Below are 13,584 nucleotides of genomic sequence, written 5' to 3' on the forward strand. Positions count from 1 at the left end.
AGCCCGGTTCATACTTCCTGCGAATGCGAACGCGAAGCAAATTTGACGTAAATTTGATGTCACACCCTCCTTTCGCAGCGATTATTTGCCATGTATTAGAGCAGAGTTCAACTGCTGTGAATTGTTCCTTGCGAAGTTGTGACGTCAAGATGCGCTTCGTATTCGCATTCGCAGGAAGTATGAACCGGGCTTAATGAAGCTGACACTTCTACAGGTAAATTATATTACATACATCTTCATTCACAGTGAGTAGGGATTCATCTCGTGGCAAAAAAAATACAAAAGGTATCAAAACCCTTTAAACAGATAATGTCACTTAACAATTTACTGCTTAGCAGAAATGAGCAGGACACCAGTCACAAATGCTGCATGTGACATGGTGTTTTGGTAGGTAACCCCATTCTGGTGAGCATATTTTTGATGTGCTTAGCTACTCTTTATGCTAAAGTAGCTCGATGACATTGGGCGCTGTTTCTATGGCTTTACCCATACACCGATGTGTGTTAGCACTGTATACTCTGCACTTTCCGCAGTCCTGTGAAAAATACTACCGGCATACTACTCGGGTGGGATTCGAACCCTCGACCCTTGCAATTCTAGAGGCTGAGTGTCTTACCAACTAGACTACCAAGGTTGCCCGGTAGCTAGAGGTAGTTCAAATCCTATTTTGTGGCAGCGGGTACCGCAACGATATATAATAGATATCTAATTATCAAGTTTTCTTGTTTTAGACGAACCATTGTCAAGTGTTAGAAGACCACAGACCAAGCGAGATATTCCTAGACAATCACTGGTACCCTTCAATCGCAAAAAGGATGCGAATCTTAATCCAGAAGATGGAACCAGCATCATGCGGCAGGGTGCTGGGCAAGCCAAAGTGAGCAGCCAACAGAAAACAAGTGAGTACGCTAGGAAACCTTATTCAAGTTATTAAAGCATTGACTCCCCACATATGTCTGTGGTGGAACTTTTTCTGATCACCAGTTCCTTTAGAGTGAAAAATATCTCTATTTTTGGAACTGTAGATATAGATATGCAAGAAAACTAATCTTTGAAATTTTCATTTCAAAAGGTAGATATGTTTTTTAGATATCACCGAAAATCCAGAACAATTATGTCCATGCAGGAAGAATAATCTGTATTTGGAATACACAATTTGGGTAGACATTATTGTCAGTAAAGCCTCTCAGATTTAAATTTGGGGGCATGAAAACTTTCCACATTACCGTACCAGGGCTCGGAGCAAATTCATAAGACTGCAGGGCTTGCAGCTATGGGTTTTACTGGTCCAGATTTGTTTGTATAACAGCGGAGTAAAAATGTATTTTTTCATTATAAAGCCCTGGCTGTACCTGCGCATCTACTGAGCAAGACAGTGGGACTGACGGCCCAAGAAAGATATGACATCCTGGAGAACAGAGATAAAATAGCGAGACAAGGTAAAGTAATCCCGCCATTTTATTTCAGTCGGACAGGATCATGGTTATATATTTGGTTTGCGGTAACACCATGTGTGTATCTACTTGCCAGATAGAGTTTGTTCTTTAGAGAACTGTCTTTGTAAAGAACTAACTCTATCTGGCAATTAGATACACACATGGTGTTACCGCAAACCAAATATATAGTGAAACCTCACCATGCAATGCCTCAAATCATATGATCATGGTTCTCCGCACAATTTTTCCAAATTTGGAGGGCATTCACGGCAGAAGTTTTGGAAGTTTGTCCTAAGCACGCTAAGTAGAAACGTGGTCTGCGGAATGATTCTTCTTTAGTTTTTAAAAACCCTGCTGTTCAATGAGGAATGTTTTATCTTCAGTGGAACATTCTAGCAGTCCAATGGATTGTGGGCATGTTCCTACAGAAATGTTCTCAGTGAAACGATGTTGGCATGTCTGGCAATCCAATGGTTTGTGGATGTGTGCATTATGGAATGTTCTTAGTGGAACATTTTGTCGGTCCAATGGATTGTGGACGTGTGCTCACGGGTTCTCAGTGGAACGCTCTTGCAGTCTCATGGATTGCAGACATGTTCTCAGTAGAACAATCTGGTGGTCCAATGGATTGTTGGGGTGTGCCAATGGGAATGTTCTTTTGCTCCTAGAATGTGCCCGTTTTGTTCGGTTCAATGGATTGTGGACGTGTGCTCACGGGTTCTCAGTGGAACGCTCTTGCAGTCTCATGGATGCAGACATGTTCTCAGTAAAACAATCTGGTGGTCCAATGGAATGTTGGGGTGTGCCAACGGGAATGTTCGTTTGCTCCTAGAATGTGCCTGATTTTTGAGACGCTCCCCTTAATCTTGGTTCAACGGGAATGATTGAACTCCTCGATAAACCAAAGATGTATTAACCTTTTTATGGACTTTTCTTCTTTTTTTCCTCCAGAACTTAAGAAACAATCTAACCTAGCCTCAACCAATGCCATCAAGGGAACCTGCCCAGATATGTGCCCAGAGAAGGAACGTTATATGAGGGTGGTCCAGCGCCGGCTACACCCATTTGAAACCTTATCAGGAATATCGGACAAGGTAGGAGAAACGATACATAACAAAATTAACCATATCCATTTTTGTTTTGATCGATGTGTGTTACCAATATGTATACTCCGTACTTTCCCGAGTTCTGTGAAAGCAAATCACAGACATACATGTATAACTCAGGTGGGATTCAAACCCACGACCTTTGCAATTCTAGAACAGTGTCTTACCATGTAGACAACCAATATTGCCCGGTAGCTAGCGGCAGTTCGAATCCTATGTTTTAGCAATAGGTACTGCAACGATTTAATAGATGTTAAATTTGCATCACGGATAAAATTCTCCTTCTCTTGTTGATGCTTTCTTGTGAGTTGACGGACCATTTGAAACCATTCAACTGCATGGGTTGTGTATGGTGGCACAACTGTGCATAGAACTATGATGTTTTGATGGCATCAACACATTATTTAAAGGATTCAGGTACTTTTTTGAAATGTCCACAGATTTACATTAAACTTACAGGGCTGGAAGATAATAATAGAGGAAAGCTTCCCTTCAAATATTACTAACTGAGGTTGTGTAGTTTTGGAGAAATGCGTAAAACAAGTCACAAAATAGTTTTCGTCTCAGGAGGACAAACATTGTTTTAGCATGTAAAATCCCATTAACCAGTTATGATATTATACCAAAACCATAGCATAACTGGTTAATACGTTTTTACATGCTAAAACTGAGACGAAAATTATTTGTTTTACTCATTTCTCAAAAACTCCAGCATCTCAGTAAGTAAAATGTCAAGGGAAGCTTTCTACTATCATAATCTTCAAACTGTGTAAGTTTAATGTAAATCTGTGGGTTTTGTGTTAGGAAAAAGTACATAGACCCTTTAAAGGTGCAGGGTGGCATAGACATGATATTGAATTTAACCCTTTAGAGACCATAGCGACCACAAGCAGCTTGTATCAAAACGTTGGGGCGGAGCACCAGCTTGTTCTTTATCCTTCCTGTATCTTTGAATGTTTTTACCAGGCATAAAAAAAAAGTTATGTTGGCATAGGGCCGACCCTGGATATTTCTATTTTTTCAAGGGAAGCAATTTAGTGATTAAAATCTATGAAAGACATCCAAATAAAATAATAATAATAAAAAATAAATGCCATCAAGAGTTTAAAAATATATTATTTGTTGTGTCTAACCTTGTTTTCTTTTGTTATCATGTATACTATCGGCTTAAACAATTAGAAAACATGTCAGAAAAAAAAAACCCAAAAAATCCCTACCTACCTACTCTTTTTGGGGGGGCCTGTTACGCCAACATTACATTTTTTTGTATGCCTATTATAGTTAATGTGTTGTACTTTTGTTAACTGTGCTTTTTATCTTCTCAAGAAATGAAAATAATATAAATATATATAAAGTGCTGGTGGTGTAATGGTTTTGGCGTGTAGTTAATAGTCGTTTAGGCACTGCTAGTAAGTTTTTCTTTAGTTTCCATTATCTTACTGTTTTCTGTCTTATCCTTTTGTAAGGTCAACCATGAAACAGCAGTCAAGGAATACAGCAGGTCCTCTGCAGATCAGGTAGGTTTCATTTCCAATTTTTTATTTTGCTTCTCTACACCTATTTTGTTATATACTTTTTGTATGCAAGTCACCAGACACGTGAAGGTGTGGGCTACAGTCAACTATTTCCCAGGGGCCGTTGCCACATACTCTTGGGGCTGAAACAAGGTTATCAAACACCATTGTTTGAATTCGGTGGTCTTAACCACCAGGCCATGACACAACACAATTGGTAAAGGAGCTACAGGGGTGTCATATGTCTTGACTGATTGGTCTAGCGCACCTGACTCAAGCTCTGGTGTTTCTGATCAGCAGAGTGTGGGTTCGAAGTCCCAGTCACTTGTCTCCTTAAGCAAGACAACTTACCATTATTGTCTTGTCATGCATGAAAAAGAACCCCCTTACACATTTATCGCTAAGTTAAGGGGTTTGCCCCAATAATTCTGTAGGATTAAATAAGATGTCTTTGGGGAGAAAATTATCAAGATGAGTCATCTTGTTCTATAATGTAAGGTGTCTTTGTGAGATAATCAAGAATTGGCGATATTGCTGGAGCTCTGTATTATGGTATTATGTATACTCCATTATAAAGAGTGCACTATTATTGAGCATTGGCGCCCTCTATAGTTGGTTTTAGGAGAACATTGGTGCTTTCCCACATACAATGTACAGGTATCAGTCTGAGCATCGACATGTTCCAACCTGTTGAAACTTTGTGCAACCTTTGTTCAAGTTTGTTGTTTTCCTGTCAGTTTTTTGCATCCAATTGTACAGTGTATATCCATTTGTCTTTCGCTGTGGTCTACTTGATGTTTATCTTGTTTTAAATGCCCTCATGCTGGCCTGGAATTACTAGGAGATCATGAAGGCCATGGGCTCTGTTGCCCCTGGTCTTGGCCTTGGTGCCCCTTCAAAAGTTTCCCGTTGACTTAAAGATTTTTCCAATGGAATTGCCCTTTGCTAAAAGGAAAATGGCCTTGCCCTTTCCAAGATGAAATACCAGACCTGCTAATGTGAATTTTAAAGCGTTAGAAATGGTTTTATCTGGATGATTTTTGTAAAATAAGTATTCAACAGTGCATATCAGCCGAAATGTGCGCATATTGACAAGCAATTCGCTTTTATCAGCCCGATACGCTTGCTTGTACATGGAGAGAACCGTGACTGCTACTTTCGGGACGCTTGGTGGCAGCAGACTTACCAGGTAAAATTCATTGTTCTCGGTAATGCGCGCATGCTCAGAACTACGTGAACAATGACAACTTACCTGGTATAAGTCTGCTGCCACCTAGCGTTCCAAAGTCTCCCAATCAGATACGTCTTTACTAGTCCTGTACTTTATCTGAGCCATGTTGTATTCTCCTTCTCCTGTACTTTATCTGAGCCATGTTGTATTCTCCTTCTCAGGAAGAACCCTTGCCTCACGACATGCGCCCAGCACCAGTCCTCACCATGACTATGAACTACTTGATGCGCTACATCATGAATAACGGACGGGACGGCCATTGGGAGGAATGGTTTGACTTCCTCTGGAGTCGGACGAGAGGAATCCGGAAAGACATCACCCAGCAGGATCTGTGTAACCTGACGGCCATTGATCTCATGGAGAAATGTGCAAGGTAGGTGAAGTTTGGTTTAGAAATTTGTGTTGAATTTGCATCGGGGATAAAGAACATTATTTGGTTTTAACCTTGGGAAACTCTCATCTCTATGGTCTGCCTAATAATCAAGTTAAACGTTTGTGTCGCCTTCAAAATATTGCCGCTAGAATTGTAACCCGGTTTTACACTAGAGAACACATCACACCAATCCTGAACTATCTACATTGGCTACCCATTAAGGACAGAATCATCTTCAATGTCCTTGGTGTATGTCTGTCGCTCATTAACAAATCTTTTAGAAGGACTCCAACCCTATCTTTCCAACCGTCAGTTTATGAGATCTTGTAACAAACATATTTTAAGGAAACCTATGGCCAAAATATCATGGGATGAAGCATTGCTGCCCATTCCTTATGGAACGACTTACCATATCATACTAATCTTTCTCTATTCCAATTTGGGATTGAACAAAGGCAAAATTTCCTAGAAGATGAACCAACGTCCTCTGGTTCAACATGCCGGTGTTTTACCAACTGAGCTATCTATCCCTATTTTGGCATTTCCCCTATTTAGTCAGTATCTTAATTTATTTTAACAGAAGTGCCCATTGCAATGTGAAAATGTACTTGCCCTCTCAAAGATGAAATTCTAGGCCTGGCATTCTTATGTCTGCCGACTTTGAAAATAATCTCGGAGGGGCAAGCTGTAAATGGCACACTTCAATGAGACTTGCCCAAATAAAAAAGATAAATTTAAATAAAAATTTCTTTTCCACCGATCTTTCAGATTTCATATCTTCTGTTCGCATCGTCTTTGCGAGGAGGACCGCAACACAATCGACCCCAAGATCAACAACGAGAATCTAACCAAGTGCATGCAATCCCTGAAGCAGTTCTACCACGACCTGGCAGGCGAGGGAACTGTTTGCCCGAACGAAGCCGAGTTCCGAGCGTATGACATTCTCCTGAATCTGAACGATAGAGACATTCTCAGGTAAGTGATGTTTCAATTTTTTTCTTTCTGCCAATAGACCTTATGCATATTGGCGTCATCCAGCCAATCTTAGAGGTAAAATATCATGAAACAAGTATCACAATGAATATGATCAAAATGCACTATGCGCAGCGCACAGGTTTGGCCAATGACGGGCCACTTTTTGACCTCTAGGTGAGGGCGCCCTACTGATATGACATCATGTGCATAAGGTCTATAGTTATTTGTGCTTTGCAGGTTTTTGTTCCTACAGAGATCACAAGGGCTGTATTGTTAAGTTCATCAGGATTTTTCAGTTGAGCGAACCAGCAAAGCCGGCGTAGTTCTAGTGAATCCCAACCATGATAACGGTTAGGGATAATAATGTAATATGTTGGATTAATCCCTTAGTGCTGATATACATGTAAATAGCTTGAGGTCGTATGCTCCCCAGGGAGTTGAGAAATTTTGTGGAATGGTCTTAGTATGCATGACAAAGAGGGAATGTAAAGTGTCGGGAGCTATAATGATCTAGCTACTAGGATGTGTGAAATGAAAGAACCCGAAGTATTAGTATGAGGATGCTTGTGCCTCTTCAGGAGCACACCTAACAGTAGCTGCTTCTCTTTACTAAGGCGTTTAAAGCCATTGGACACCTTCGGTACAGAAAAAAAACTAATGTTCACAGATTTAAAAATAACCTACAGGGTTTACAGAAGGTAATGGTGAAACTGAAAGACTTCTCTTGAAATATTATTCCATGAAATGCTTTACTTTTTGAGAAAACATTAAAACAATATCAGTTCTCGATATCGAGAATTACAGATTTATTAAACACATGTCGTGACACGGCGAAACGTGCGGAAACAAGGGTGTGTTTTCCCGTTATTTTCTCTTACCGAAAGTGTCCAATAGCTTTAACTGGGGACCTTATAAGGACTTTATGCTATCATAATTTATGTACCAAAGTACGAGAACCATGTTATCATTGTTATTGAGTACATAAAAAAGCTTTGCATTTAAAATGCCATAGCCATAATCCAACAATATGGTAACATGAGAACATATTTCCAATATGAAATCATTTACTTTTTGTTCATACCAGCACAACTATAGTCCAATTATTGTCCTTGCCTCTAGCTACCAGGCTAGCTTGGTGGTCTAGCGGTAAGACATCTGCTCAAGAAATGCAAACGTTGTGGGTTCCAATCCCACCTTAGTGATTTTCCTGTGGCTCATTTAAAAAAACTCAGGAAAGTATACAGTGCTTGTTCCACATCGATGCACGGGAAAAACAATTTACTGCAACCATTACTTTTCAAACCTGTTAAATAGCTTTTTTCCCTAAAACGGTTTGAAAAAATGGCTTTCATGTAGAAAGTACAACTGTTTAATTCTCATATTTTTGTTTTTATGGTACATAAATCAAGCGAAAACTCCCATGCAGTTGTTCCAATCATCAAATATACATTAGAGGCCTATAACAATAACTTCTCCTTGAAACGCCCTTGTTTTGTTGATACTATTTTCCCCCTTTGTTATTATCCAATGTAGTGTGTCAACCATTAAAGGAACACGTTGCCTTGGATCGGTCGAGTTTAAGAAACACGGTGGGCCATTTATGGGAGTCAAAAATTTGACTCCCATAAATGGCTGACCGTGTTAGTCGACAATGTAAAAGGAAAACCGTGCAATTTCGAGGCATATTTGTGTAGATCATTGTATTCTACTTTTACAACATCTTTCTAACCTTATGCGTTTCATAACAAACGGCTTCAAACGCTTTTTATAGACCAACTCGTCCGATCCAAGGCAACGTGTTCCTTTAAACCATTGCACATCGTTGGGAAATTTTTTAGCATGTAATTTAGATGCTGGTGCCCTTATTTTATTGATTATGAGACAGAACTCATGTTTGTGTTGTTATTAGGAGAACTAAATAAGACAGCACTTAAAGCACATTGTGTAGCGTGGCAACGATTGCACATCGTGGGGGAATTTTTTAAGCATGCAATTTAGGTGCTGGTGCATATACAATAGGTTGAAATTACCTGAATATAGACATTTTATGCTGGCTGTACTGCAATTTTGTTGCTTATAAAACATACATAAAACATACCTGATTCATAGGATTGCCACAGAGTTGTGTTAAAAGCACTGGACACGTTTGGTAATTGTCAAAGACCAGTATTCTCACCTGGTTGTTGTTGTATCCATAGATGAATAAAATACAAAATCTGTGAGATTTTTGCTCAATTTGTCGTTGAAGTGGCAAGAAAATAATGAAAGAAAAAAACACCCTTGTTGCACAAGTTTGTGTGTTTTTACATGCGTGAGATTTAAATATTTAAGTGAGAAATTACCCTCTCTCTCAAAAACTACAATACTTCGGAGGGAGATGTTTCTCACAATGTTTAATAATTTCAACAGCTCTCCATTGCTCGTTACCGAGTAAGTTTTTGTGCCAACATATATTTTAATATTACCAAACAGGTCCAGTGCCTTTAAGAGTTATGTTTTTGTAAAACAAAAATTATGGACTGTTTTCCTGGTGCTCAATGAAGCAATTTTTAAATTTTTGTTTGTTAAAGTTATACATCCCTGTACATTATGGCCTACCCCCACACATTCTCAAAATATTTATTGACAAGCATCACTTCCTTGAGACGCACCCTTGTTTACAAGTTTCATCAGGCTTGACAGCTACAGTTGATATCTTTACTTTTCACTTTTGAGTCATTCTTGGTTTCATTACCAGAAATATAGTAATAAATATTAATATAGGTCCTAATAAAATTATTGTGCTTTACAATGGGTCAGGTACAATGTATACTGTACCACCATAATCAGAGTGCAATAGTTTGGGTGCCGAGTTACGAACCACGGTGTTGGATTTTGGGTTCGGAGCTAGTCCTGACCCTTCACTTGTGTCCCTGAGCAAGACACTTAACTATTGCTTCTCTCCACCCAGGATTAAAACCTGTGTTGTAATTTATTTAGCTTAGTAGCGCATATTTTTAGCACAGGCTGTATCATACACCCCAGGGAGCTGAGATGGTTTAAGGAATGAATTGAACTGCCCAGTGAACAGATGTAATGATGTTGGAGTGCTTTGAGACGCCCTTTCGGTGTAAAAAGCGCGGTATAAACAAACTACTATTTTTATTATTATACATTCCCTCATCCCTAGATGTTTGACACCCCTTGTGTATTTTCCTAACCCTAGTCTAAACCCTGAGCTTGACCCCAACCCCTGTGTCTAAATCACCAGGAGGTTTTTTGGGAACAAATGGGTGTCGAAACATGGAGCTGTAAACCCCACAGGGAGTTCAATTTTGAGGCCAAACCCATTGTATTTTTACCCATTATTTTTTTAGCAAAAACCCCAAGTCTGTAACAGAATCATGGTTAAGTTTTGATCTGAAAGCTATTTGATTATAAGGTGCTACGTAAGCTATTGAAAATTGCTGCATAATTGGGTCTCAGAATTCATCACTTCAATTACTTATTTCTCTGAAAGTTTGTATTTACTCAGCGCCTCGAGTACCTCGTTTGTAGATACGTGCGCTATACAAGACTTTGATATTATTATATTATTATAAATTTTATACCAGTACCTTTTCACAAGAAATTATACTACATGTATGTCCGTCTTAAACTGGTTATAAATATCTCTTTCTGAAATACTGTACAAATTTGGTCATGGCTGTTGTTTTGATAGCACTAGAAGCAGTCAAAATAAACAATTTAAAACATTTAACAGAAACCTACCTTACTGAAATATAGTAAAAGGTATTTACATCCACATACAATGTACAATGTAATTTGATTAATTTATTGTTACAGGTTTTTTCCTTCTAATTGCACTTTTCGTAAAATCAATGTTACACCATAGTTCATGATGTTTCTTGAAAATTATTCGAATGAATGTACCCTCCAGAAAAAACAATGATGTGCTACAGTACATTAACGATTTGTCTCTTGAAAACTATAGGATTGGAATGAATTTACTCTTCCAATAATCAATGATGTTCCATCCATTTATGATTTTTTTTCTCTTGAAAACTAGAAGATTTGAATGGATGTATGTACTCTTCCAGAACCAACCAATGATGTACTACAGTGTTCATGTACCTCTTTATGACATGTTTCTTAAAAAACAATTCTCAGATTTTGTATTCCCAGTAGGGATTATTCTTTCTGCGTGGACATATTTTCTCCAGATTTTCAGCGGTTTCTCAAATACGTGTACACCTTTTGAAATTGAATTTTCAGATTTTTGTTTTATACAGGATTTAAACAATATTTTAAAAAATAATATTTTTAAGAATAAATACCGGTATTTACAGTCAAGCTACATATACACTAGGGCTGATTTTCTACGATGTACAAAAATCTTAATCATTTAATCCTTTTGGCTGAGAATCTGAGACATATAAGTATGATGAATTGGACTGGGGGTGTTTTCTGTCGGCTCCAGGGGTCGGAGTTCAGAGGTTATCCAAGATGCATCTTGGAGAAGTTGTCGGTGGCGACTTGACCTTTCACGAACCAAGGTTGTTTTTCGGAAGTCCTGATGCGTGTAGCTCGCTTCAACCGTGCCAGGAGCTCTCGGGCATTCTGAGACTACCGTTGAGGGTAGAGTATAACATTGCTGTACCCGTGGTACGGGTGAGAAGTCTTCTCTACTAGGCAGTTCTGGGAGACGTCTGTCTTGACGCAAAGGTCCAGTGAGGTGGTCAGGCTTGATGCTTGGAACTAAATATGGAGGTTCCTGCGAGCAAGCGGGACTCAAATCACCCTGAGAGCTGGAAGAGGAGTACTGTTCTACTTGGCTGTAGAAATCTTCCACTTGGTTCTCGTTTTGGTAGACGGGGAGTTGGTGTGGCTGCATCGGCAGGTTCTGCTGTTGACCACTGATTTGTGCCTGTTGGTGGTACATACGAGTGCGATGGGCAAGACACTTTAAAATAATGCCAAGCACTAGGACGATAACCGTGAAAGTTGTCGCCCCTGCAATGACATAAATGATCTCATCGCTTAGACCGGTGTCTGATGCTGGTGTATAGGATGACCAGTCTATAGAGTTGTACTGTTCGGTAACAGGTGAATCTGTTTCAGTGGAGGTGTTTGTTGGCGTAGAATCATCTGGTTCTGTGCTCGTGGAGCTTGTGATCAGCCTTGTTAACACTTCAGGGCGACATAGATCAATCCTTGAGATGTTGGCGAGGTTTCGGCCCTGTAAGTTCAACGGGCGTTGACATATCATATTTGTTTCACTCTCTGCCTGATGATAAAGGATCCACTCACGCAGTGGACTCATTGAGCAAGTGCATGTCCAGTTGTTTCCCCCAAGGTAGAGCTCATCGAGTCCATCAACGGATAAATTCCCAATTCGCTGTAACTTATTGCCGTAAAGATGCAACGTCGTCAATTTTGGCAAGTCTGGGAAGTCTGAGATAGAAGTGATGAGGTTTCCTGACAGGTTCAACTCCTCCAGGTTTTGTAGGCCGTCAAAGACCTTCCCGTCGAGGACTCTAAGTCGGTTGTTCTTCAAGTCGAGGTAGCGAAGCTCCGCCAAGCAACCGAAGATCCCTGGAGGTAGATCAGTCAGAATGTTACTGTTGAGGTGAAGAAACTGTAAGCTAGGGGTGTGCTGAAAGGTTGTATTAGATAGCAAACCGATTCTATTTGCATAGATGTTAAGATTAGTGAGCACGCTTAAGTCTCTTAGAGCATCCGGGTGTACGTCACTGATGCGGTTTTCGCTCAGGTCAAGTACCTCCAGCAATATCGCTCCTTGGAAGATTCCGTCCTCCACCGTCTCCAGCAAGTTGTTCTGCAGATACAGCTTGATCAGAGAATCACAGTCTTGGAAAGCTCCCCTGGTGATGTTGCTGATGATGTTGTTAACCAGCGACAGGATGCCAAGGTGTCCGTATCCTTGGAAGCAACCTTCACCAAGGACGCTTAAGCGTCCATCGCGAAGGTCTAAGCTTGTTGATGTTCTGCAGGCTTCCTGAGCGTCAAACAAACAGCGGTTTCGACAGTTGTCCGAAGCTTGGGTTTGGTCCTCACAGATCTCATTGCAATTAGCTGTGCTGGTCAAGACAACTTTAAGCATGACACAGAGGAGAGTTGCGCAGATGCCAACCTGGGATACCAGGTTTGAAATCTGACCTGTCGATACCATTATGGAGGCCTTTAACTTCGCTCTTGAAGAAGCACAGCAATTTTCCTCCAGCAAGGGACACAGCAATTTTCCTTTAGCAAGGGGCACTCTATGAGGGTAATGTCAATTTGTTTTGGAAATTTGCAAAGTGCTCCATAGATTTGGTTCCAAAATCTTCGCATGGATCAATTCCAACAACGGAATTAGTGAAATGTTCCCATTGAAATGTTCCAGGGCAAGTTTTGTTCCTCTGTTACAGTTGCCTTTTCAGGAAAAAAATCAGGCCTGTCCTCGAGAGAACAGAATAACCATGGGCAGCACATGTGGAGTCCCCTTGATGCCCTTTGAAATGTTCAAAAGGGCAAGTTTTTGTTCCACTGTTCGAGTTTCCCTGGAACAATATCAGGCTTGTCCTCAAGAAAATAGAAGAATTATGAGCAGCACATGTGGAGTGTAAGCAGATTGCTATGTCCTAGTTGTAGGTGTTAATCAGCCATAGCAAAACACTTGCAAAGTTTTGAAGGTGAAGTACAAACAAACTCTGAAACATTTCATTTCCGTAAAAGTAAGCGTGTCATAGTTGTGGACATATTCTCCTTTAGCTGAAAATCAATATGACGTTTAGATAGAACAGAACCTTTAAGTTCTACAAATGATCATCAAACACCCTAATAACCCCTTGAAGACTTGTACGTGATATGATATTATGTGATATGCAACCAACCAGTAGTGCTTGGAACTTTTGAAATTTGTTTCAGTAATTTGATATTTGAAAATGAAACGCCCCCTGATATCTAG

At 39.9% G+C, this 13,584-nt stretch overlaps 1 protein-coding gene across 1 annotated transcript in view; it reads left to right on the forward strand.

Annotated features, from left to right (window-relative positions):
- LOC139949662 (germinal-center associated nuclear protein-like) overlaps window positions 1–13,584 on the forward strand; it is a 94,406-nt gene that overhangs the window by 6,381 nt on the left and 74,441 nt on the right. The window contains exons 6-11 of the mRNA XM_071948119.1: window positions 732–899; window positions 1,341–1,439; window positions 2,388–2,530; window positions 4,009–4,059; window positions 5,449–5,660; window positions 6,429–6,635. Of these exons, the coding sequence (XP_071804220.1) occupies window positions 732–899; window positions 1,341–1,439; window positions 2,388–2,530; window positions 4,009–4,059; window positions 5,449–5,660; window positions 6,429–6,635 (880 nt within the window). The remainder of the gene's footprint in view (window positions 1–731; window positions 900–1,340; window positions 1,440–2,387; window positions 2,531–4,008; window positions 4,060–5,448; window positions 5,661–6,428; window positions 6,636–13,584) is intronic.

The sequence above is a fragment of the Asterias amurensis genome, chromosome 17 (genome assembly GCF_032118995.1).
Source record: "Asterias amurensis chromosome 17, ASM3211899v1".
In the NCBI taxonomy this organism is placed as follows: domain Eukaryota; kingdom Metazoa; phylum Echinodermata; class Asteroidea; order Forcipulatida; family Asteriidae; genus Asterias; species Asterias amurensis.